The following is a 26,503-nucleotide window of genomic DNA, read 5'->3' as shown; positions in this document are numbered from 1 at the left end:
ATGTATTTTGAAATTGTATTTTTTCCTGCTTAATATCAGCGTTGTTACCATTTTATTAGTGTTCTTTTAAAATAAGAAAACGTGTAAAACATAAAGCTGTATGTTAGTTGTCTTTAAGTGTATATGTGATGTGATTGTTGGTGGAGTTGGTTACAATACAAGGGGCACCAGTTAAAATCTTGCCAAGGGCACCAAGTCGGTTAGGGCCAACTCTGCCATCCAGGATGCTGAGCCCCCACCACCCGAGCAAAGCAGCAGCGAGGATGACAGAAGTGGGGATGAGGACCCTATACCTCAGCCCACTGAGCACAGCAGGGGATGTAAACCCCTGCGTTGTGAAAATGATGGTGAGCCAAGACCCAGTGTATATTTGCTTTGTTTAGGCAGTTAGGGCTTCAGGGAAATACATAGACTTATAGACACGGCACCATTCAATGTTTGTAGCAAGATGATAATTTACAACACCTGTCAACAGCTTCAGGAACAGGTACAGGTTCAGACTATGACATTGCCAGATCACACACTCCCAGACGCCGCCATCGGACTCAGCAGATTGAAGCTGATGCCTCCAACGATAGCCCTGAAGAGCCCACACCTGGTCCAAGCCCTCAAGGACAGTCCAAGACAGGTACTTTTATTATTTTGACAGGCATTGAAGGTATTTCTTCAAATTTTATATAACCGTCCACTCAGATTCAACAATGTTATGCACCAATACATCTCAGTGAATTCCTTGCATGGGTAAATGAGTAACTTACTTTGCAATAAGGACTATTTTTATTCTGATTCTGATGTGGAATGCGCTGGAGGGCTACTACAATGACACCAAACCTAGCCGAGCATGAAGAGGAAACTGAGCAGGACAGAGAAGGCTGGACTCCACTGAACTATGTAGAACAGTATATATAAAAAGAATTGATCAGGATGTACTGGTCCAAAGCCGGCACATCCTGATTCAATAAATGCAAAGCAGTCAGGAAAAGTAATGCTGTGTTCAGGGTGGAAATAAAGAGTTTTGCACATTATTACATAATGGTGATTTTATTGTGTTTTATGGAAAATCAGACCGCGTGTCCTGTACGTGCACATAATTTTTCTCTAAAACTACATCATGTCAGAAGATGATGCTTAGTTTTTATACTTATCAGCAAAGGGACATCAAAAATGCATATGAAAAAAGAGCTTGGGTCTTAGGAGGTTAATTTGTTGGAGGCTCTTTGAAACATTGATCTTTAGTTTGATCTCATCTCTGTTTTCTTCCTCAGTAATGTTGGTTCTTAAACATTTCTTTCAAACGGCTGCTCTGAGGTTAGTGTTTCCTGTGAGGCCCGAGCAGACTGTGGTTTTGTAAGAATCTGTCACAATATGTTTCACACTGTTTCACCAACAGGAACAAAGTTTAGAAGAACACATTGTTGCTGAAGTTCAAACTTTTCTCAGAGCTGATTGTCAAATCCTGCAGAGTGGGCATTAATATGGAGACAATAAGAGGCATTACTTGAGAACACCAATACCACACAGTAAGAATAGTTACAGCTGAAATTATTACACAGTGAGAATTATTTAATGAACTATTAGTTTTGCATTATTTTTTTCATCAATAGAAGGGGAAATCCCCCATTCCTGGTACTAAGAGGCTTCAAATACAACAAAGAAATCCTTTATATTTAATAGAATTTAATTAATATTTTAAATATGCTAAGCATTTCACAATATAGATAGACATTTTGTGAACATATATGTTCTAATGTTATTTTTTTGCATTTTTTGACATTTTGTGAGGGAGAGGTTTTTTTTAAATAGCATATTTTATGCTTTCTAACTGCTTTTATTTTATTTTATTTTTGCAATTAATGATATACAGTGGGTACGGAAAGTATTCAGACCCCTTCACTTTTTCTACATTTTGTTATGTTACAGCCTTATTCCTAAATGGATTAAATTCATTTTTTCCTTCAACATTCTACACACAATACTCCATAATGACAAAGTGAAAAATGTTTTGTAGAAATGTTTGCAAATTAATTAAAAATAGAAAACTCAAATATTGCATGTGCATAAGTATTCAGACCCTTTGCTTTAAAACTCAAAATAGAGATCAGATGCATCCTGTTTCCTCTGACCATCCTTGAAATGTTTCTACAACTTGGTTTGAGTCCACCTGTGGTAAATTCAATTGATTGGACATGATTTGGAAAGGCACACACCTGTCTATATAAGATCCTACAGTTGACAGTGCATGTCAGAGCACAAACCAAACCATGAAGTCAAAGGAATTGTCTGTAGACCTCCGAGACAGGATTGTATTGAGGAGCACAGTGGTGTCCATCATACGTAAATGAAAGAAGTTGAAATCACCAGGACTCTCCCTAGAGCTGGCCGCCTGGCCAAAATGAACAATTGTGGGAGAAGGGCCTTAGTCAGGGAAGTGACCAAGAACCCAACAGTCACTCCGACAGAGCTCCAGCGTTCCTCTGTGGAGATGGGAGAACCTTCCAGAAGGACAACCATCTCTGCAGCACTCCACAAATCAGACCTTTATGATAGAGTGGCCAGACGGAAGCCACTCCTCGGTACAAAGCACATGAAAGTTTGCCAGTAGGGACCTAAAGGACTCTCAGACCATGAGAAACAACATTCTCTGATCTGATGAAACCAAAGTTGAACTCTTTGGCCTGAATGTCTGGAGGAAACCAGGCACCGCTTATCATCTAGCCAATACCATCCCTACAGTGAAGCATGGTGGTGGCAGTGTCATGCTGTTGGATGTTTTTCAGCAGCAGGAGCTGGGAGACCAGTCGGGATCAAGGGAAGGATGAACGCAGCAAAGTACAGAGAGATTCTTGATGAAAACCTGCTCCAGAGTGCTCTGGACCTCAAACTGCAGCAAAGGTTCACCTTCCAATAGGACAACGATCCTCATCACACAGCCAAGATAACAAAGGAGTGACTTCAGGACAAGTCTCTGAATGTCCTTGAGTAGCTCAGCCAGAGCCCGGACTTAAACCTGATTGAACATCTCTGGAAAGACCTGAAAATAGCTGTGCACAGACGCTCCCCATCCAACCTCATTGAATTTGAGAGGATGTGCTAAGAAGAATTGGAGAAACTCCCCAAATCCAGGTGTGCTAAGCTTGTAGCATCATAGCTGAGAAGACTGGAGGCTTTAATCCCTGCCAAAGGTGCTTCAACAGAGTATTGAGTAAAGGGTCCGAATACTTATGCACATGTGATATTTGAGTGTTTTATTTTTAATTAATTTGCAAAAATTTCTACAAAACATTTTTCACTTTGTCATTATGGAGTATTGTGTGGAGAATGTTGAGGGCAAAAAAGAGTTTAATCCATTTTGGAATAAGGCTGTAACATAACAAAATGTAGAAAAAGTGAAGGGGTCTGAATACTTTCCGTACCAACTGTATATATATATATTTTTTTGTGAATATCTCCTTCAGTGAAAAGTCCAATCTTAAAATATACTGTATTTGCAGTTGACCTTCAGGGCCACCGTACTATATAGAAATGGGCTATTAATTTTCTTTCTCATTGTATGTTTGAACACAGATCAAAAATAGCTTGAATTCCTCTGCTTGTGCAGGGTGATCTGCTGCAGGAAAAAAGGAGACAAACTGGCACGACCTGTTTGTTCAGGGCTGATTTAAATACACTTGGCACACAATAGTACTTAAACATTCATGACGTTTACTGTTGTACAGGTGTAGTGAACATGAAGGCATCCACGTGTAGTCCAATCATTCGTTAAAGACTATTTATGGTTTTAGTTCATTAAAGCTGAAGACATTTTCTTGAGGAGAAGCAGAATGGACATACTCAGTTACAAGAAAAAAATCAAAATGACATCTCCACAATACAACTACATGACATAACATCAAATGATTGTCAATAAAACCCTGTGGACAGGCTTGATGTCTTGTCCTGTACCTGTCAGGTAAGTTAATTGTCAGATTTTTACACACTGTAAGAGTCGCAGTGGAGAAAGTGCAAACGTCGGATTCTTCAACCCACAGGTGCCATCAGGGATTTTGGGCCCCTGGAAGGAATTTGGAAGAAACCCCTATCCCAAATGTTTTCATATTTTTGGAACCCTGTCAGGTCATGGTCCCAGTCATCCTAACTTTTCCCCATACCACGCCCCTGTTGACACCTAACCCATGTCAGTGATTTCAGGCAAAAAAAAAAGTATAACATTGAAATTGCCCTCTGTTAGAATCTGGTTTTCTTTTGTAGCTCTCAGAGAGCCGTCAGTTTAAATTTTAGTCTCTTTCATAACCAGCTAAAAGCTACTCAAGAAGAGACAACGCAGTAGATTCTCACAACCACGAAGCTGGAATCATATTTTTTTTACTCTTTTCATTCTTTAAAATGTCTCCAGACATGAACAGGATCGTCAGTTATCATCGTATTGTTTTATCTGTAGTTAAATAACCTGTCTGGTAGGTTACATGATACGATATATCAGATTTTATACTTGAATTACCAAAAATAATCCTTGTGAAGAAGTAGACAGCAGCTCAAAAAGAAAAGACTCGAGAAGTACCTCACAGTTGTACTTTTGTAGCAGTTATTGCAGTAATTGTGTTTTTATCTTGAACTGATCCCAAACTTGTCGCGCGCCTTTACGCACAGAGACACACCTCCACCATCAAACCAAACAAACCCTCCTTCAGCGTCTTTCACCCCTCATCTCTATCAAACACAGTATCCTCTCCCCTCCTCTCGGCTCGGCTGTGTTTCCCAGTGTCGGCTCGTTCCGTGGATCAGCTGTTTTGGAATTGCGCGTAAAATACGCCAGACCTCACGCGTCAAACATCCTCCACCTTAGTCAAAAACCAAACAGACGCAGCTTCTCTTCGGGTTGCGACATGACTTCTCTACTTGATGAAGTGGGTGTAAACTCTCACAGACTGCTCTCACACTCCTTCTTCTTCATTGAGGAAGTTCACTCCTGTCAGAGAGAGAAAGCGACGCAACGCACGACGCAAAGGTCAGACTCTTAAATTCACTATGCTAAAAAAACAAAATGATTCTACCTGTGAAATTATCTGTTCAGAGAGATGTTGTCAGCTGAATTTTAAGTTTTCAAAGCTCTTTAGAACATGTTTGGGTTTTTTTGTACTTTATTTAAAGATTTAAGTTGTATCCCCATTTTTTAACTTTAGCTCCTTAATTCCTTTTAGGGGCAATCTGCCTACTTTAAGGTACCCTGATACCCCGAATTTAATCATTGACCTGTCTCTACCTGATATTTTTTTATTTTAATTCAAGTCATTGAACTGGGTGATCCATTGTCATTTCCAGGGGGTTAAGATGTACTTCTTAAACCCTTTAAATATAGTTAAATGAGTCTGAAAGCCTCTGCTGGTGCTGCTGTAGGCTGCTGGGACAGCTAAGTTTGGACAACCTTACACCTTACAAAGCTGTTTTTAATCAAGAAATAAAAGCTGTTCCAAATCGGTCTGATATTAAAATGTTCATAGAGTGTTGGATGGATCTGACCAGAAAGAAAAGAAGCAGCAACAACAGAAACATTTCTTATTCTAGTCTCTGTTCAGTTGTGGGTCTACGGGGCGTGACTTTGTAACGGTCTGCAAAAAATACCATCAGTCAGTTTAAGTTAGTGTTACAAGTTGTGACTCCTTTTCGGGACAGTGACAGTTTCCGTAGTTTTAAAAAGTAGGAGTATTTTTTCAGCTTTAAAAGTTTTTAAAGATATTTTAAAGTTAAAGAGTTTTAAGTGAAACTTCCAAGTTTTCCAGAGCTGCTTGATGCTAAAATTTCCACAGACTGTTTGTCAGATCTGAAAAGAAGAGAGCAACAGAAACAGGCGGAAGTTTAGACCCTGCTCAGGTGTGACTGAGATGGGGCGTGGCTTAATAACAGCGTATAAAAACAAACCTCACTCAGGTAGGGGTTGGCATTCATGCTTATGTTCTCTTTGCGATGACGTGTGCAGGTTAAGCCACAAAAACTTGCCTCTGACATCATCAGTAGGTGCAGTAGAAGAGCCTCAGGGGTCTATATTGTACACTCCACCCAAAAACAGCAAAATGTAATGCAGTATTGTCGTCAGGTGGAGCTCCCGTGAAGTCTAAGATGTCATAACTTCTTGATTTCTTCAGGGGAGTACGATGAGGATGATGATGATGATGATGATGATGACAGTTAATGTGACTTGTTTTTTTCATCACTGCTGCTCCATTTGCAACATAAAAATTGTAAGACAGGACAAGAGGATACTTAATGTGACTTGAAATTCAATCACAGAACAAATATTTCACAGCCTTTAAAGAATAACTAAACCACACACCACTTTTTGTAGCTAAAGACTTATTTATATGGATATTAAGTAGTGCTGTTAATCAATGTCAGTCTTGATCCCACCAGTTGAGAATAAAGTATTAAAATTCCTCAGTTTTTGTTTAAAATGTACATAATGACTGCCATCTACAGGTAAAAACCCCTCTAATGAAATGTAGTTTTTTAACAGCTTGACATGTTTGGTACATGCGTTCGTCATAGGACTCTATTAAAACACTTCACCCGGCTCAGTCTGATGATAGAAAACAGGTGGAAGTGAAATAGGCTTGTTCCCCTTTAGTTTGTCACTGGACTTTCCTGTTTTTAGACTCTAAATGACCAATAACAAAACAAAAACTTGTGATCCTGCAGAAAGAAGAGGTACCTCTTTTACAGAAGATACTCTTGTTTTCCTTCAGAATAACTTTGAGGATGTGGTGAAGTGGACAACTTTGCTGAATGCTTCACTCAGACCTCTTGTAATGTAGCATGGAAGTTATCATTTATCATAAGGAAGATGAATGACCTGAACCAAACTGTCTGTTGCAAATACATCCAATAGTTGCAAAACATTGCAATCCTTAAGTGAGCTAGGGTTTTAGCTAATATTGATTAAGCTATGAGTTCATGCATCTACGTAATCATCTTCAGTAATGTTGGCTTTTACCATCTTTCAAAATAAGGGGTTAGTAATCCCTAACTTTCTTGTGGCACAAGAGGAAAAGTGAGACGGTCACCATTTTTGGTAGGCTCCATCATGTCGGCGTCCTGAGTACCTGTATTAAGCTTGGTTCCATCCAGTTGTTGTTAAGATATTACATTGTTTATTACTATTTTGTCAAAATTGAGGGGGCAAAGGGAACTTATTAAACACTTGTTCAGATTTATCCTCTTGACAAGACGATCTCTATCAGTTTGATCAGTTTCAAGATATGTGTGGACTTAAGTGGTAAACCAGACATTGCTAACCGCTAACATGGCTAACAGAAATACAGATGACATAACACTAGTGAGTGTGTTAAAAGGAGACTAGGAACAGGAATGTAGTCCGGTCCAGCAGGTTCATACCAAATATACAACACTTTAAAGCTTTAAAGGGATCGGCCCCAAGCTACAAAGCCAATATTGAGTTATGGTGGGTCCAAACACAGCTGGTGGAGTGCCGCAAATATTTGAGTGCCGTCATATAAGACCATATTAGCTGATTGAAGTGACGGATGCATCACTAAACCGAGTCATTGGATCGTACTCACTCAGGATCCAGAGCTCTTTGTTAATCTGTTTTATGAGTTTATAGAAAGTACCTGTCTTGGTGTTTGATGGTTTACAAGGAAGTTATTTCACTGTGGGAGGTCAGTGTTACTTTCAGATGAGAATCACACAGCATGTCTTTAATAAGAGAAGTATTTGGTGATATTAAATATATTATTATAACATATTTTGAAGGTGTATTTTAGCCAGATGATTACAACCTTATGTGGTTGATTGTGGGGTTTTTTTCTTCAGTGATGTTCCTCAAAAATGCAGAAACATGGTGTCTTTGAATTTTGTGCACAAAATTATTAGATCTTTCAAGACATTATACTCCAGTTTAGCAGATAAAACAAGAACTGGGAAGAGTCTTCAACATGTTTTCATTTTCGTTTTTGTTGATGTTTGTGAAACAGAACTGAAAGTTTTAGTGTTCAAGAGACCAAAAATAAAAATAAACCTGGCTAACCACAGCGGATCAAAAACACTGTGTATTTAAAATAATATAGCATAAAAAAGAGATTCTATTGGTTTGAGTGTTGTTGCATTTGTATTTGACCAGTTTGTTAAACAGTATTCTATATGAGAAAAAAATCATAGAATGAAGAAACATCCTGGCAGCACTTTCAGGTAATGCAGGTCTAACTTGCCTGAAGTTATGCAGATTAAATTTGATTGTTTTTTAAATGTTTTTAACATGGTTCTTAAAAGACAGAGTGGAATCCAGTGTGACACAGAGGTACTTAAATTCCTGCACAATATCCAGTTCTTCTCCTTTTAGGAACACATCTGAGTGTGTCCTTTGAGTCTTTTTGTAAACATCATACAAACAGTTTTTTTAGAGTTCAAAAGCAGACATGACATTGTGAGCCATTCTTGCACATCAGTTCGAGTTGATGAGAGAGTCTTTGCGACTTCCTGATCAGTTTTTGCATGACTAAAGATTACAGCATCATTCGCGTACAATTGAACATTCACATTTTTGCATACATTGGGTAGATCATTAATAGATGTAAAACAAGATTGGTCCAAGTATGGAGCCTTGCGGGCTTGAATGCTTTGTTTAAAGAATTTAGCTCGGAAAAATGTTAAGGTACTCAAATATAAATAAATGTAATCACTAAAGATAAAAAGAAAGTTATTCCGCCCAGTTGTTGTTCAAACTTTGAATCAGCCATGCTAGCTGAAAGCTAACAAAGCTAGTTAGTTAGTTTACTTACGGGTTAGGGATAACTCTTCATGTAGTTTTGTTTAATCCCAGTTCCTTATTCCTCTTGTGTTAGATAGTTTTCATTTAGCAGCTAAGTTCCACCCTCCTTCAGGTTTTGATGACATGGCCTATTTTGGTAGCACTGTTGGAAGCTAACGATAATTGCTAGTTGACAACTTTTGCCACATAGCGTAAAGGCATTATCTTAACAATAAACAGTAAACATAAACTAAAAGCCATGACATCAAGTTCCAGTTTTGGAAGTTTGAGGTTGTTAATATCTATTTCAATCAATTTTAGATGCATGCTTCCAAAGTCAGACCACATTTTCGAGGCTTAACTAACTGTTATTACTTAAAACGAGACCTTTTCTCCTCCAGTGTGTAGCTCTGGTTACAGAAGTCTTTGTGTGACTCTGTCTTGATAAGATTCAGACAATCTGTTATGCACTTTTGGGGAACTAACTCTTTAACCTCCTCTGTGCAGATGAGCAACAGAGAAGCAAACGGTGGCAGCATCACACAGGCGTCCAAGAAGGCCAAAATGAGCGGAGACACAGCACACCTGCACCTGGACGGCATCCCTCCGGACACCCTCACTGAGGTATGTGCACCAAGGGAGGAAGCTTCGTCATAAATAACCCTACATTTTCCACTACAAGGGGTCATCATTCCCTCCAGTGAGTGCTAGTTGAGTAAACTTTAGGTATTTCGGATGTTGCCTGAGTAACAGATTGGGACCATTATTGCACCACTGAACGAAAAAGGAAACTTTGATGAGAGGAATACGATTAAAAAGGGAAAAACAAAAATGTTGCTGTCAAAGGGTATTCAAGGTTTCAGCTGAGTCTTCAACTTTGCAACTTTAAATATTTATCAGGATGCCTAAGTGACTGCAGTCGTGTTATTATGCAACCTTTGTGTCACTGTGATTAATATCTTCCACGCTGTGTGAAGAAACTGTGTGTTTAAGGGAGTTACAGCTGATGCTGGGAGGATTCTCAGATTAGGAAACCACTGAGTTTATTTATTTATGACTCCTTCATGAGGATCATCAAACAATCATTACATTTACAGTAACAGACTTCCCATTTTCAGAGTGCTTAAAAGTTCCCCAAGTTGAAATCTCACAGGGTCAGGTGGGGGAAATTTATTTCTGTGAAACTTCTGCAGACTTTTGTATGATCACTTACGTGCTACACTTATGATGTTTTTTCTTAGTATTCTTCTTTCTTCTTAGAATAAAAAATGACCCTAATGCTGGAGGCATGTTACTTATTCAGTGCAGGTGGTAAACATCTTTTTTGAATTGCAGTTCCTCGAAAGCCAAAGTGAAGCTTTTCATAATTAAATACATGTTTTCCTCAGCCCCCAAAAAACCATAACACTCTTTTGATTATGTTTTACTACAAAATACTAAAATGTAATGCTTACATTTACTTAAGTAACAGACTTAAGTTCTTCTCCACTGCTGGTTTGATGCCACTGTACATGCCAAAGGCTGTCCTAAGCCAATAAACAAATCATGCATTTGAATCAGAGTCATGATGGAGGAATGAAGTCAGCCCTGCCTTCGCTTAAGTACATGAGCGTGTAGAGACAAGAGACAAAAAAAAGAGGAAATAATGAGAAGAAAAAGTTTAACAACATAGAGAGAAACAGCGAGACGAGGCCTGAGCGAACACGTCTCTGGAAATTTACAGCAACTTATGAGAAAGAGAGACAAAAAGAGGAGCGGTGTTTATTTGGATAATGGCTCGATTCCAAAACCCAATCCTGATCCTTAGTCTGGAACCAAGATTAACTCTTGGAAAATTGTGAAATAATTGTGCAAACTGTGTAGAACCAAAATAATTACCTGTCTGACTTTTGTCTTTAATGAATGCATCTAACAGAGCAAACACAACTGTTTAAACCATCCTAATGCATTACCTATTTTGGTCAAAGAGTTGTCGGTAGAGCTGTCGTAATAAAAACTATATAAAGCTTTTTCTCTCAGGATCCCTTGGTTTAAGAACGACCTCCCCTGAGGAGATGAGGCTCGCACCTTTACAGATTACTTTGTGTGATTTCACTTTTCAATTGCATTTTAACTCAACTTAACGTTTATTTGTATTATTCTTGTTGACCTTTTGTGCAGCATTTCGTTACACTGTTTGAATTTCCTGGAAGACTCTGTGTGTAGCCTGACTGTCCAATGTTTATTCTGTCATCCTCCTGAGTTCCTACCTAGCTCTGTCCGTCAACACACTTTGTAAACATTTGGTTTTAAAAGTGATATATAAATAAAGTAATTATTACAATTATCATCTAACATGATATCAAGACCCCAGACTCTTTAGCTTCTGTCCCTGCACTGTTAAAACTAAAAAGCTGTGAAAACTCAAAATTTCAAGGCACCTGTCGGCACTAGATTTTTGAGTTTTGAGGCTAACTAGAAATCTTACATTTGAGCCAACTGATGAGTTTTTGTTGAGATAACTTATCATTCATATGTAGTGTCACTTAAAGTTTTGAGTTCTACATACTACGAAATGAAAGTTGTGCCAACTTATTATTGTTTGTTCAGAAAATGTTCCTTTGTTACTGCACGTTACTGCACCGTTTTTACACCTGCAAAGTAGCTAGCTAATGTTCAAGGCGGCTAACTGTTGGTAATGACCACGCCTTATTAAACGAACTAACTAAACAAATTAAAGTTACATTAACCGGTAATCAATTCACCATCACTTGACCAACTGGAGAGCTAGAGTTTCAATACAATACTCAAAGAAAATACTCACCTTTAGGGTGATCAAATCCTCACAGGACAGGAGAGATGGTGCCACATGTGGGGAATTGAAAGTGTGGAAGACCCCTGTAGATTTGAGTTGGAGACCCTGTACTTTGCCTGAAGCATACTCAAATAGCCTATAGCCTATAGCCTCAAACCCATAATTTACAGTTTTGCCAACCTAACTTATGAAATTAGACAAACTTTGTACAACAAACTTCATACAGGTAGCTGAGATAATTACTTTGATGTTGTTTGAAACAAAATGGAACATGTTTGGTTTACTTAACCAAAAAATCATTTCAGGCCAACAATTTTAAGTTTTCATTTTTACAGTGTGTCAGTTTGACCTTTCAGTGTTAGCCTGCAATGTTTAGTGTCATAGCATCATAACCTTGGACCTGTTACCTTAAGGTACCATTATATTATTAACTAGGAACTCAGCCTCAGTTCTTGTATGATACCATGACCAGGCACACATTAGTACTGGCCCCAGTTGTTCAAGATATATAATAACCATGGGTTCTTTAGCCTCAGGCTGTTAGCACTATAGTGTTACCTGTTACACATTAGCCTTGTTCTCAATCTGATAGCATGACATCATTGGGACTTGTTAGCATTAGGCTAAATCAGTTAGCATGATATTATTAACTTAAGCTGGTTTCCCTCATCCATTATCAGTCAGTATGATATCATAACTTGGGTCCTGTTACATTTTGCCGTGCTTTGTTAGCATGATAGTATCAGATAGTACCAGGACTTAGGCCTTAATCCTTTAGTATTATAACCTGGGACTTGCTAGCTTTGGCCTAAGTTAGTTAGCCTAATACAATCACATATATGATGCAGACAAAAATATCTGAATGAGTTTGACTTAAATAGCTTTGCAAAACCCACCATTTCAGCCGTTTTTGGCTAACACTGGCTTCAAATGAGATGCCTGGTTTTACTTGCTGCTATTTGAAGTAAAAAGACAGTTTTTTTTAAACAAAGTACAAAACATAACAGAGCCTTAAACCTCACTGTGTTTGAATAGGAAGCTTTATTCATAAGAGTTCCTCCCTGTTATCACCCTTTGAATCAGGTCGTTCGGGGATGGCAGCAGCAGGGCTGTTGAAACTTGTCTGGGTTTTTAGATCCATGTGTGGTGTTAGAAAAACTGTGCAGACTGCCAAGCAATACATAATCCAAGATACCGTCACACTAAACAACAACTGTGATGAAACTGGTCCTTGGTGATCCAGTCTGAGCCTCCATGTTGAAACTTGGCGTCTCACTGCAAAATGCAGACGCACCTACATTTCCCAGACTTATTATATTATATATATAGTATATTATATTATACCTTCACAGTTTGAAGGGTGTGCTATTTCCAGGTGTGTCTGTAACTACTTATATTGGATTTATGGTTTAATTCAGCTCATTTGGATGGGAACACTGAAATCACTAGCACATCAGGATAGCTAGATTTCTGAAGCTTACAACAGGGGACAGGAGAACACAACAATGTGCTTACATACTTAAAAAAATTAAAATAAATTAAACTAAATTAAATAATAACAATAGCAATAATGATTATGGGAATATAAAATTAAATACAATTAAATATAGTAAATATAAGAGAGATATATACACTATGTACACTTCTACACTTCTATCTTATGAATCGATAGTAAGGTATGTTATTGCACGGATAAAATGGCACCAGGTTTTTATGAGCATACTCAGTATGAAAAGCACACACGGAGTGATAGTAAAATTCAAATGCAGTCTGGAAGGTTGAAGCTGCCCAGTCCAGCATTTAAATACTGAACAGTGTTTTTCCAGCTTCAAAGGAAGCGGAAAACAGGAAGAGCAAAGTGAATTGTTACTGCCATCTCCAGAGGATCATTACATGTCGTACGAGCCTGGCCTCTTCCTGCTGAATACACCAGAGAAACTCCTAAATTTAACAGAAACACAGAAGCTTTCCACTCTGTTGTTGTGTAACTGAACATCATACATGTTAACATTTAGATTTTTTTCCACCAAACTACATAGTAAACCTGATAACAGTTGAGCCTGGTGCATTTTTCTCCAGGGGGGGCTGCAATAAAATACAAACACATGACATATGTACAGTGTTATGGAATTAAAATAATTAAGATAAAAGAATAATTTAAAACTGAAATAAAATAAAATATTTATTGAATTAAAATGCCTTTATTGAGACATGCTTAGCTGAGCAGGCATTTCTATTTGTGTTTGTGGAGAGTGATCAAAGTGTGAAATAACAGTAAAGATTGTCACAACATGAGTTAGCTACTAACAGGTGACCCTGTGTTTTTTACAGATAGACTGGACACTGCATGACCCGCTCTTTATGGCTGTTTTCAAAACTGTCTACTTTACTAGTACGTACTGATTTGGCGTAAATACAGTATGTAGAATGTGAAAAAGAGCAAAATCTGCAGTATGCCAAAACTACCCTGATGTACTGATTCAGGAAAATGTCTCAGTATGCATCAGACCAGTCTGCCTCACGTATGTTTCCCACAATGCACAGCGCTAACTTTACACTTCTTCTTTTTTCTAAATATGATGGGGGCACTCAGTTTTTAGGTACAAGGAAAATTATTAAATTCCACATAAACCACTTCTGAACTTTTAAAATCAGAAGTGATGCTAAAGAAGCAGTTTATCTATCAGCTTGGTCGTTGTTTACTTCCGCTTTCCAAAACCGGAAATCCAGTGACGCCTAATCCAGCATCCTGCAGAACAGATCCAACACAACAGTCCTACTACATACATTTGGGGGCATTGTTTTTGTACCCCAAAATACTTCCATCTCTAATCTCTTGTAAAACTTCTACCAGAGCCAAGGAAAGCTGGAAAAAAATTAGCAGTTAATTTGACTCACTAACTTTTTAACATTTGACTTGATCTTTATCAATTTAAATATATATTTTAAACTCATCTCTAAAGCAACCACTGCTTTGTACTGAGTTATAGAAACCAACGTACACATTTAAAATGAGGGGCATAAAGTCTGTAGAATTTATTCATAAAATCTTTGTTATCCATTTATATGTTATCTGATTTGCAGAATTACATTAGTCATACTTCTGTCAGAGAGCTGATAAATATCCAACTTTCATTCGCAGGATTTGCGTCAGCATTTTTCTGTAAATCCGACTATCAGCCATGTTGAACTGACAGGATATGCTCTGTGATGGACATGAATGTTAAGCAGGAAAAATTAAACAATAGCCTCTCAGGTGGATTGCTAAAAGGCTAGTTCAACATATCTCAAATGGTGCTTTTTTATTTATTGATCTAATTGAATTAATTCATTTTGCTCCTGTTCCTAAATACTCTATCATTAACACTGACACAGACCTGCCAGCCAGTCACTGCAGACTCAGTACTTCTCTTAGGTGTTTTAAGTTTCTCTTAAAACACGTAGAGTGAACCCTCAGTAATGTCAAGCAGAAGAACTCCTGGTGTTGAGATACAATCATCCTCAGCTTTGTTCTCTTAGAGGATGCAGATTCCTAAAATACTACAAGCTGCTTCATAACTGGATTACTGGATGGACAACATCCTGACTCAGCCTATTAAGGTTTTATACAAATTATTTTTTTTTTTACTGGTATGACATCATGCAGCGTTTAGGTAATGATTATTATAACCAGAGCTCTAGTGGTTAAACTGGGCTGGTGTTGTGTTTGACTTTGTTTGCAATTAACCAAACATTCATCCCCAAAAACTTGTCCTAAAGGCGACACAAAAGAAACAGACCAACTTTTAATTTAATTTCTTTTGTCCCCAGTTTTTAATTCAGTTCGTACAGCTGCTGTGGACTTTCTGATGATTTTGGCAACATGCTGCCATCTTGTGGATGATTCAATTACAATCCCTTGTCTGTTTTTTGTGTTTTTTTGAAATTTTTTATCCCAGGTTCAAACACTGCAAACTTTGACTTTGCTTTTCAAAGTGATGCATTAATTTAGTTATTCTGTTCATTGATGAAATATTTGTCACTGCAAGGCTTTGACTCTAAAACAGACAATCTGTAAAAAAAAAAAAAAGATTTATCAGTGTTTATAATAATGCTCTGCAAAATATATATTTTGGATTTTATTAACATGAAAATATTTGTGTGATTGAAATAAACAACAATAAGGAATTAAAAGTCAAATAGAACAGCTTCAAAGATTTTAAATATACGTTCACCTGACACTGAAAAGTTGCATGAACATATAAAGCTATCAATCATCAAGCACCCTCATATATCTCTGACCTGCTCCGCCCTTACATCCCAAGTAGACTTCTCAGATCCTCAGACCATGGTCTGCTTGCTGTGCCTCGTGTGAGGCTGAAAACTAAAGGTGACCGTGCCTTTGAGCATGTGGCTCCATCTCTGTGGAACAATCTTCCACCCCAAGTGTGCTGTGCTGATTCGACTGAGACTTTTAAAACGCAGCTAGACTAATTTGTTTGTCATGGCTTTCGACCATCTTTTGTAATTTCTTGTTATTTTGTATACTTTCATTATCGTCTTATTTATTGCTAACTTTATTGTCTTGTCGATTTTGATACTCTGTGAAGCACTTCTTGACTATGCTCTGTGAAAGGTGCTATACTAAATAAACTTTACTTACTTTCTTACTTGAAACTGAGACTCCTCAAACATTAACTATGATAAGATATATATGATAAACTTTAGTTCTTTCTTCGTTTTTTATAAATTCTTTGTGTACCTGTCCTCACAGGTGGACGTGTACCTGACCCCCTTCCGTCTGTCTCTGGAGAAGCTGCAGAAGGTGTCTGCTCAGCTGAAGAAGGACATGAACCGAGGTTTGGGCAAACACTCGCACCACAGAGCGCCTGTTAAGATGCTGCCCACCTTTGTCAGGGCCACACCTGACGGGACAGGTGAGAATTATTATTACAAAATTCCTACCTTTGTAGGAGGTTAAAAATATAGACTGACCAAAAACTGTTTTTGTTCCACACTGAGAACATGTTTGTTTCTGCTGTAAAAATTGACAATCTCACATGGGACTTTATGGGGGTTGGCTCACATTATCGTGGGCCATGTATCAGGTGTTGTACCGTACCGTGAGTTACTCTGGGACTTCCTCCTTTTAATGTATGTACTAAAGTTTTAATACCCTTTGTTAACTTTCCCTTTGATCCCCCCTGCAGAAAAGGGGGACTTCTTAGCGTTGGATCTTGGTGGAACAAACTTTCGGGTTCTCCATGTCCGCGTGGTGGAGGAGCAGCAGAAGGTGCTGAAGATGGACAGTCAGATCTGTGCCATCCCAAAGGAAATGATGCTGGGGACTGGAGAGCAGGTAACACACATGCAGATGTTTTTCCTTTGAATCTGTCTTTTTTTTTTGTTTCAGTAACCAGAATTCAAGATCATTTCTGTCCTCCATTATCTTTTAGAAGCTCATTTTATCCACAGCGCTATTAATACTGCATGTTATCTTACAATCCCTATATCTAAATCTACAGTATGAATATGATGGGATTAATCCTCTGTCTTTCTCTCTGTGTAGCTGTTCAACCACATCGCTGCGTGTCTCAGTGATTTCCTCGTCTCTCAGGATCTGAAGGGACAAACTCTTCCTCTGGGCTTCACCTTCTCCTTCCCCTGTGAACAGAAGGAAATTGACAAGGTCTCACACACAACCACACACTTATGGTGTTGAACCAGTATCACTGTTATAATAAAAACATGTTACTCCAAATTTGTACATTTGATTTTGTCTCTCATGCACAATAATGAATTTAACAAGTGCTTCTTTTCAGCTCATTTTTGACATGTCAAAACATTTTAATCTAGATTTTTGGATTAATTGAATTTCTTTCCTAATTGAATTTCTTTCCTACTCAGAGCATCCTGATTCGCTGGACCAAAGGCTTTAACTGCTCTGGAGTGGAGGGTAAAGACGTGGTGAAGTTACTGAAAGAGGCGATCCAAAGGAGAGGGGTGAGATGAACAATGCCATTTAACACACTGCTATGATAAATATAAATTATTTCAGTCAGGAACACTCATCAATGAGAATTATTATTATCATGCAGTAAGTTACATTTGTTGGTAGAGCTCTGTTCTTAGCTAAAGTTTGAAGCAGGGAGAGCACACTTCCCCTCCCTTTCATGCACATACATGAAAAGCCAAGGCAGGGAGAGCAGCAGCAAAGACAGAGGGAGCATCAGTAATCAGTGGTGAACAAAGTACACAGATTCCTTACTTAAGTCAAAGTATAGATCCTCTTGGTCAAATATTACTCCAATACAAGTGAAAGTTGTTCAGTCAGATTATTACTCGAGTTAAAGTACTGGAGCACTTGCTTTTAAAAATACTTAAGTATTCAAAGTACTTTTTAAAGTATCTCTAAACATTGTATTTTCACAATACATAAATTCAGTCGGGAATAACTAGGAGTACATTCTCTTACATTATGTTTATCTAGAAGACATTACTTGAAATCTCTAAAAATTATACCATGTAATAAAAACAGCAACTAAGTTACTCCAAGCACAGACAACTTACGTAGCTCAACACGCTTTCTCAGGTTGGACAGTGCATTTTTGTATGTTTGGGCAGAGTGAGAACAGGGAGAACATTTCAAACGATACGTATCATTCTTCATTTCAAAAACCTCTAACACGGGCTGAAGATATGGCCATGGGTGCTCAGGTGGAGAATTATAGCCATCATTACCACCTCTAAATGAACTGCCTGATCTGAGTGAAAGTTGCTCTGTTTGCTCCATCTTCAACCGTGGAGATGCACGATATACAGGTACGACTAAACCACTGAGACAAGCAGAACTACACAAACACAGTTTACTGTCTTAGGATCAGATTTCAGAAAAGAGAAGGAAATTAATGAGCTGACATCAAAGCTAAAGTAGTGAGTAACTAGAGCATTGATAGAAATGTAGTGGAGTAAAAAGTACAATAATTGTCTTCTGAATGTATTGGAGGAAAAGTAATAAGTTCCTCCAAAAAATAATACTCAAGTAAATTACATATACTCAAAAAATGTAATTAAGTACATTTACTTTGTTACTGTCCATCACTGTCAGTAATACAATACATATGACACTGATAAAATCAGACACAGCACAAAGAAGAGGAGCTGGGGTTGAGGCAGGTTAAAGCAGTTTTGATAGAACGCCCATCATGACATTAACCAGTTGGATATGTAGGTGTGATCAGCTGAGCTGTTGGCTGAGATGGACTGATGTTAAGAACAGCTGATGTACCATGGGCTGAATTTGACTTTGTGGCCTGCCTGAACTAACGCTATGCTGAGTACCTGCTCTGAATGACTCTTTTCGGGCTGTTCTTTTACCTGCAGTGATGTATTTTTAGATATATACTACTATAAAGCATTGAAGCACATTTTCTAACACTGCTCTTCTCTGATGTATTCATTTTGACTGACAAACCTCAGAATAAAATATCTATCAGAAATATATATATTTAAAAGTTACATGACTTTTCCTTAATGCAGTCTTCTGCTGTTTATGGTGTTTTAAAGCTCACTGGATGTTTACTGTCTTATTTCTGTAACGTCAGGGTGCAGCTCAGACTTTCTTTAAGAACACTGTGACTCTCTGCAGTTTCTCTAATGTGTGTGTAGGCAGGTTATTTGGCTTACAGATTATAAATAGGACATAAACACACCTGTCCCTCTCTCTCTCTCTCTCTCTCTCTCTCTCTCTCTCTCTCTCTCTCTCTCTCTCTCTCTCTCTCTCTCTCTCTTCCTGTCTCTCTCTGCAGGACTTTGATATCGGCTCTGTTGCCATGGTGAACGACACGGTGGGTACCATGATGAGCTGTGGCTACAGAGACCAGAGCTGTGAGATCGGCATGATCATTGGTAAACATTCAATCATTTGAACTACTTCAGGATGCGCAGAGATAATCCTGACAGGATTAGAGTAAATTATCTGTGTAAAATGTTGATGGAAACAGATTTCTATGGTTTACAAATCATTCAAACCCCATTTATTTGCAACAGGTTAGTAACATAACTTGGTATATAAAGGGCACTCCAGAGAGGCTGAGTCTCTCAGGAGTAAAGTTGGGAAGAGGTTCTGTGAGAGACTGGGTGAGGAAAAGCTCAACAGTTTCAGAATAATATTCCTCAGGGAATAATGACAAAGAGTTAGTGGATTTCATCATCTACAGTTCATAATATCATTAAAAGATCAGAGAATCTGGAGACAGCTCTGTACAAAAGGGACAAGGACCAAAACCAAGACTGGTTGGACTTGATCTTCAGGCCATCAGGCAGCACTGCATTAAAAACAGACATGACTCTGAAATGGCTGAAGGGGGTTGGGTACTCCGAATGGACCATGTTCAAAGCCTCCATTGTGAAAGCAGTTGCTAGAAATTGTGGCCTGAAGGCCATTGGTTCCTGTCATGGCGGTAACCCTTAAACCCTAGGAGGGCTGCAGCGTCGGTGGTCATGAAAGCAAAAACCAGAGTGTGGGGGGAGTTCAAGAGGCTATGGAGAAAGACTTTCGGTTGGCGTCAAGGATGTTCTAGCAAACCGTCTGGCAGCTCAGGAAGGGAAAGCAGGGCTGGACCCAGGAGGAACTATGCAGTTTTGTCCTGTACCAGCTCTTAGCCCTTGCAAGGCTCCTGGAGGTACGGGTGAACTGGGAACATCTGGTGGAGGCCTCTGCTTAGGAGGTCTTCAACTCCTACCTCCTGAAGGACTTCTCATGCATCCTAGGGAGGTTGGGGACATGGAATCTGAATGGACCATGTTCAAAGACTCTATTGTGAAAGTGGCTGCTGGAAGTTGTGGCCTGAAGGCCATCGATGCCTGTGTAGCGGTCACCCTCGAACCCGGTGGTGGTGTGGAAGGAGTTTGGGTAGGCTATTTCGGTTTGCCTCAAAGAGGTTCTGGCAAACCGGCAGGCGGCTCAGGAAGGGAAATCAATGCTGGACCCAGGCTGTTTTCAGCACGAGTAGAGAACTGCTGACCCAGACTGGGGAGATCATCGGGCGGTGGAAGGAAAGAATAAGATTGCACACAAGTGGCTGAAGTGAGTTTCCTCCAAAGGGTGGCTGGACTCATCCTTAGAGATAGGGTTTGGATTGTAAATGTTTGTCTTTTGTAAGTCAAGTTATGGTGAAGGCTGATGCCCCACAAGCATTGAGATGTGTACTGCAGTTGTCTTAATAGCCATAAGTGTACAAAGTCGTACAGACTTTATTATGGATATTTGTTTATTATCGATACTGAAAGTACCAGAATAATATGAGGAGTGGCCACCAAATAAAAAAAACAAGTATAACAAAATCATATAAAAGGTTGTATTCATTTATTTCAAGGTACGGGAACCAACGCCTGCTACATGGAGGAGATGAAGAACGTGAAGCGGGTGGAGGGTGAGGATGGGCGGATGTGCATCAACACAGAGTGGGGCGGCTTCGGAGACGACGGATCCCTCAAACATGTCCTGACGGAGTTTGACGTTGAGGTGGACAAGACATCTATAAATGAAGGCGTCCACACGTATGTATGATTAAAAAAGTCAAGAGAAAATGCTAAAATGCTTAAGTTTATTTGTCTAAACTTCTTCTTTTAAACTACAACGTGTTTTCACTATCTTTAAACATCTTGATTTTACCCAATTTTTGGTGCTTCATAAATATATTTTCAGCCTCTCTCTTTCTTGTTATTTGTCCTCTCCTGTAGTTTTGAGAAGATGATCAGCGGCATGTATTTGGGAGAAGTCGTTCGGCTGGTGCTGCTGAAGCTGACCAAAGAGAAGCTGCTGTTTAAAGGAGAAATATCAGAGGCGCTGAAGACACCGGAAAAATTTGAGACAAAGTTCATCTCTGAGATTGAAGAGTGAGTGTTCGAGAGAGCTTCTAAAATCAATCATACATGCTTTGTAAAAAGGCTGGGGGGATTATCTGTTGTTGTTGTGCAGTTTGGTTGTTTTAATTGGAACTGAACATTCCCTCTGCTCCCTTTGTTTCATATAACGAGGTTCCCAGTCAAAAGTTTAAACCTGCAGGGGATGATGAAATTTAAGTAGTTTATAATAATGCAAGGCAGGAGCAATGCCTTCATTTAATGCAGGATAAATGGGCAAAGATCTGTTCATATGAGACATCTGAGACATGTTAACAAAGACTGCAGTCTGCCTTCTAGTCCTTTCTTTTCTCTGATAAACCCGTCTGACTGGATGGTCTGCACCTCGAGGCCTTCGCTGACCTTGATTCAACTCATGAGCTCTGCAGAGTCCCTCTACAGCCAGGGTCCATTTACATTTCATTCAAACTTAAGATGTGATTTCTCTTGCAAGTTTCCATTTTATCACTGGAGCAGATCATAAGAGGACAAAGTTAAAAGAGCTCACGTCTGTTTTCCTTTGTACCAACTCAGTGACAGGTTACCATGAATTCTATTTGTCGAGCTGAACAGAGCTTTGGTTGTTTTTGTTTTTACTGCTGAGGAAAAAGATACATTTTTCCTTAATCTGGACTTTTTCGCTTTGACAATTTTCAGTAAACTGATATAAAGCCCATTTATGAGAGCCATTTATCTCTTTAAGACTTCTAACACTATACCAGTTTTGAATCACCTGACTGTTGGTGTCCATATTTGATCCTCCATGCTGTTTTGACATCCTCAATGTGTCTCTGTTTCAGGCCAGACAGCGGCCTGGAAAACACCCAGAGAATTCTCACAACATTGGGTCTGAAGTGGGACGAGGTCGACTCCCGCATTGTACGTCTGGTCTGCGACACCATCTCCTCTCGCTCTGCCCGTCTCTGTGGCGCCGCCCTTGCCACCATCGCCAACCACATGAGGGTCTGCCGTGGGCTGGACCACTTGAAGACCACCGTGGGGGTGGATGGGACAGTTTACAGGAAACATCCAAAGTAAGAAAGAAGAGCTTGTTTTCAATGAAAATATTTTATTAGGTATAACCCCTAAAGATATATCCTCCTGTTTTCAAGGGGGTCCTACAATATGAACATATAGTACACACACAGGTAACCAATACACACATAAAAAAAGAAAAAGAACAGGTGAACTAAACAAAGTTTGACAGCATTACATTACAAATAATGTTTAGGTTAAAAAAAATAATTGGAAAAGTATATATGTAGAAAGAAAAGTCATAGTGAGAAAAAATAATATGTATACATATATGCACACATACACATACAACTGGAAATCAGGAGATCTCGTTCACAACAAAGCAAACTGAAGAGTGGCTCAACCACTCCTATATCAACAGTCAATGTTAAGTGGTCGGGTCAGTGGTCATAGTAGTAAGAGTGATAGGTTGTATGATTGAATCAATTGGTATTATGATGGGGTTTTAGTATGTTATTATGGACAGGTGCAGCTTTTTCTATAGTAGGAGGACAGGGCATTTTTAAACAGAGGAAAGTATGATATGGACCGAATATTTACAGGGAGGATGTTCCAATCTGAGGGAGCTTTGAACATGAACGCTTTCTGAGCCGTCAACTTGGAGACAGCAGGAACAGAAAAGAAAAGTTGTGTCGTGTGTCTCAGTTGGTAATTTGAGGAGAATGGTATCATGAACTGTTTTAAATAGCCAGAGTAATCAAAGTGTATACATTTATATATGAACTGTAACCAATGCTGCTGCCTTCTTATTGGGGGAGAGGGTAAGTCGAGCTCATCATACATAATACAGTGATGGGTTGTGAATGGACAGCCAAGTGTGAATCTGCAGAGTCTGTTATAAATTCAGAGGTAGAAGATTTGTGTTGGCTGCAATCTGATTTACAATGTCAGCATAATCCATGATTGGGAGCATAAGTTGTTGTACAAGTTGTTTTCTGATCGTGCATGTAAAACAATTGCTGGAACGATAAAGAGCACCAATACCAAAGTTCATTTTCTGAACAATATGATTGATATCATATTTTAAATGAAAGTTCAGAGTCTAGCCAGAGTCCAAGGTATTTGGTGTATTCAACCTTTTGCAGTAATGTACCGTCAAAACATATTAAAAAAAAGACAGTTTAAACAGTTGAAAGTTTTACGTGCTGGTCTGCAGACACAGGAAGTCTCTAAAAACAAACTCAGTTATTTTTTTGTGGGCTGATTCAAAACTCTACCAGTTCTGTCATTTGAGAAGGTATCAACTGTGCACGTGAACCTTTTTTAAGTTTATGTTTCAGTTTTTGGGCAGCTGTGAAATAAAATTCATGCGTCTCTGTGTGACCATGTCAGCAGGCAGCTCCAGGTTGACACATGAACTCACTTCCTGTCTCTTAAAGTAACAGCGTGTTGAGAAAATGTCATGAATCCGTGTTTAGAAGCCGTCACTTCTGTTATCTTTGGTGTTGTTTCCTTTCGGACATATCTGCAGCGGGTGTTGCATCTAAACTGAACCTGCAGTTTATACTCTGTCATCTGTAACAGCAGCACGTGCTCACAATGGAAATACATGAGATTTTGCTGACGATATATTTCATAAAATGTGTTTTTACCCACATTTATCTCCTTATCTCCTTGCATCCTTTCCTTATCTTTCTTCTCCTAATTTTCTCTGTCATCTCTTGTATCGTATTTTCCTCCTCTCCTCTTCCGTCTCTCCTCCTCTACAGTTTCAGCGAGGAGCTCAAGGAGACGGTGCACCTCCTCGCCCCCAACTGTGACATCACCTTCCTCGTCTCCGAGGACGGCAGCGGGAAGGGCGCTGCCATGGTAACGGCTGTGGCGCAGCGGCTGGCTCTACAGTCGCGGCTGTTGGACGACAGTGAGGGAGACGATGAAGAGGAGGAGGAGGAGGTAGAAGATGTATAAAAGAAGAAGATGTAGATGATTTACAACAACACTGGAGTCTGACACTGTCTGTTCTTAAAGCTGCAATATTTGAATACAAAAGAATTACAGCCTAATAATATAACACAGATGTCTTCACTCATTTCAGGTGTAATCTCAGAGATTTCATTGCTTTCAGATGTTGTATTAGGGTGTGTTCATGCTCTGATTATTTATATTATTTTGCAAAGATTGTCGTTTAATGTGCAAATGCCAAAGAGAAAAAATTCAGGGAAGAAATAAATAACAAGATCAATAAGTCTTCAGAGAGACACAGGGCTCATATTCACCTCTTTTCATGCTTCTTTACATTAAGACCAACACATAATACTGCTCAGTCACTGTGTCCAAAGATGGGAGGTGTGTCTCCAGCCAGAGACTGTTAAGTAACACATAGACATTAATCAGCAGAAGAGCTAACTTTAATAAAAAACCTTAATTTGACAATTATTTTACTATTTAAAGTTTGACCATAGCCTGACCATAGCCTGTATAAATAATGGACGTAGTGTCAGTGGCGTCACCTGTCTGTTCCTACGCGCTGTTTTGAACCCAATCGGTGGTGGGAGCCATATTGGTAAGGCTGAACTCAACCAGGCATAGTGTGAGGTAAAGAGGCAGGTTTGAGCCTCCTAGCAAACAGCTATGTGTTCCCACCTGTAAGTCAATTCAGTCATGTCCTTAAATGGGAAAAAAAACTCCTAATCTTAATATTTTCTGAACTGTCGCTTTAGAAAAAACTTCACCCCCCGAAATCAGCTCTTCAGACTGAAGCCGTTTTTTGTACCAGGCTGTAAACATGTTAATTTCTGCTGCAAAGATCATCTGCTTTGATTTGGTGTGTATGTGGTTTCCGGTGTTTCTGCAGCCAGCCTCAAGCGGATTCTCGATGAATTGCAGTTTATAACACTTCCACATGGGCTTCATATTTTGCGACCTGAGGTTGCCGCTTGAGTTTGACCCGTGTCCCACTTGTTTACATACAGGAGGCAGGCTCTATGACCTATACGGCAACCAATCAGTAGGGAGAGCTCCAACTGTTTGGCTTCATTTTTATGGAGCTGTGATGTTAATCTCTTAGACAATCTGGCTTCACATTCATATTTAGTCAGATGCATTCTTTTTCAAGTAGATTCAGGGCAATCACATATCATTGTTTTCAGAGCAGCCATTACAGAGTAGGGTTATTTATGCTCTTGCAGCAGTCCACATTCAGCCACGAACAGAGACATCTGCCATTTCTGCCGTTTTTCTTCATATTTTCTGGAAGCTTACGGATATGTGTGAAACGTTGTAGTACCATTGGTAATGGGGGGGGCAGTGTTGAGCAGTCTGACCAACAGACCAGCGAAAAACAACAAAGAAGAATACTTTGGAAAATGGTGGAACTTTTGAGGACAGATTGTACGAGTTGTGAAAGACAAGTACGACAGAGCAGCTGGGTGGTGCTCAGGTGGGAACTGAATGTTAGTGGACAGCAGTGAAGAGGAGGTTTGTGTGTTTGTTTGAGGCGCCCTCTAGTGGATGCATTGTTTAACGTCCATCCTATCGTATGTAGGAGTATAATGATGGTTATACTGTTTAAAACTTACATATCTATTTTCATACATGAAGAACAAATGAACCTAAAGTGTAACCTCCAGATCTAAAGAAACGTAAGCCAAGCATTCATTTGTGTGAAAATTCTTCTCAAACTTAATCACAGTTTGAATCTACTTGTTTCACAGTGATAAAGAATAAGTCACATCGAAGCAGAAGAGGAAACATTGGAGATAAAATGCAAACTTGATAAATACTTGAAATCAACCAGAGATGTGTTTGAGTCTTTTTGATGAGGTGCTGAAAATCTACCTGCTGTTTATGTATAGAATGAGAAATAAAAAAGGGACATGTTTTCTCACATATGACTCTGAGAGTTATTTGTATGGAAGAAATATTAAACATCAAATCCATAAAATCAACCAAAATATATTCACAGAAGAAGAGTTGAATGTCTTTTTGTTTTGTTTTCTGAACATTTTCAGGACTTCAAGCAGAATGTCATCTGATTTCAAACACACTTATGACACACTCACAAACACACAGTTCACATTTTCAAATTAAGA

At 39.0% G+C, this 26,503-nt stretch overlaps 1 protein-coding gene across 4 annotated transcripts; it reads left to right on the top strand.

Moving 5' to 3' along the window:
* Positions 1-136: 136 nt before the first annotated feature.
* LOC117812530 (hexokinase-2-like) lies at positions 137-26,300 on the top strand. 4 transcript variants are annotated; one of them, XM_034683370.1, is made up of 12 exons: positions 137-347; positions 476-628; positions 9,266-9,382; positions 16,306-16,468; positions 16,742-16,890; positions 17,101-17,220; positions 17,439-17,534; positions 19,340-19,439; positions 20,909-21,092; positions 21,276-21,431; positions 22,238-22,471; positions 24,182-24,670. In XM_034683370.1, exons 1-12 carry the CDS (start codon positions 225-227, stop codon positions 24,378-24,380), a joined length of 1,794 nt encoding a protein of 597 aa, XP_034539261.1. In that variant the 5' UTR covers positions 137-224; the 3' UTR covers positions 24,381-24,670. The 4 variants fall into 4 exon arrangements, with proteins under 4 accessions (XP_034539261.1, XP_034539263.1, XP_034539264.1 ...); XM_034683372.1 differs by lacking the exons at positions 137-347; positions 476-628 and adding an exon at positions 4,702-5,005 and having other exon boundaries at positions 24,182-26,300; XM_034683373.1 differs by lacking the exons at positions 137-347; positions 476-628 and adding an exon at positions 8,117-8,199.
* Positions 26,301-26,503: the final 203 nt, after the last annotated feature.

Source organism: Notolabrus celidotus, chromosome 5 (assembly GCF_009762535.1).
Source record: "Notolabrus celidotus isolate fNotCel1 chromosome 5, fNotCel1.pri, whole genome shotgun sequence".
Lineage (NCBI taxonomy): Eukaryota > Metazoa > Chordata > Actinopteri > Labriformes > Labridae > Notolabrus > Notolabrus celidotus.
This window is presented reverse-complemented; position numbering and strand designations above follow the sequence as displayed.

Excerpts from the sequence above, each read along its gene's own strand:
- LOC117812530 (XM_034683370.1), top strand. The coding sequence starts at position 225 with ATGCTGAGCCCCCACCACCCGAGCAAAGCAGCAGCGAGGATGACAGAA. Across the intron at positions 9,383-16,305 it reads CTCCGGACACCCTCACTGAG|GTGGACGTGTACCTGACCCC; the intron begins GTATGTGCACCA and ends CTGTCCTCACAG. Across the intron at positions 16,891-17,100 it reads TGCTGGGGACTGGAGAGCAG|CTGTTCAACCACATCGCTGC; the intron begins GTAACACACATG and ends CTCTCTGTGTAG.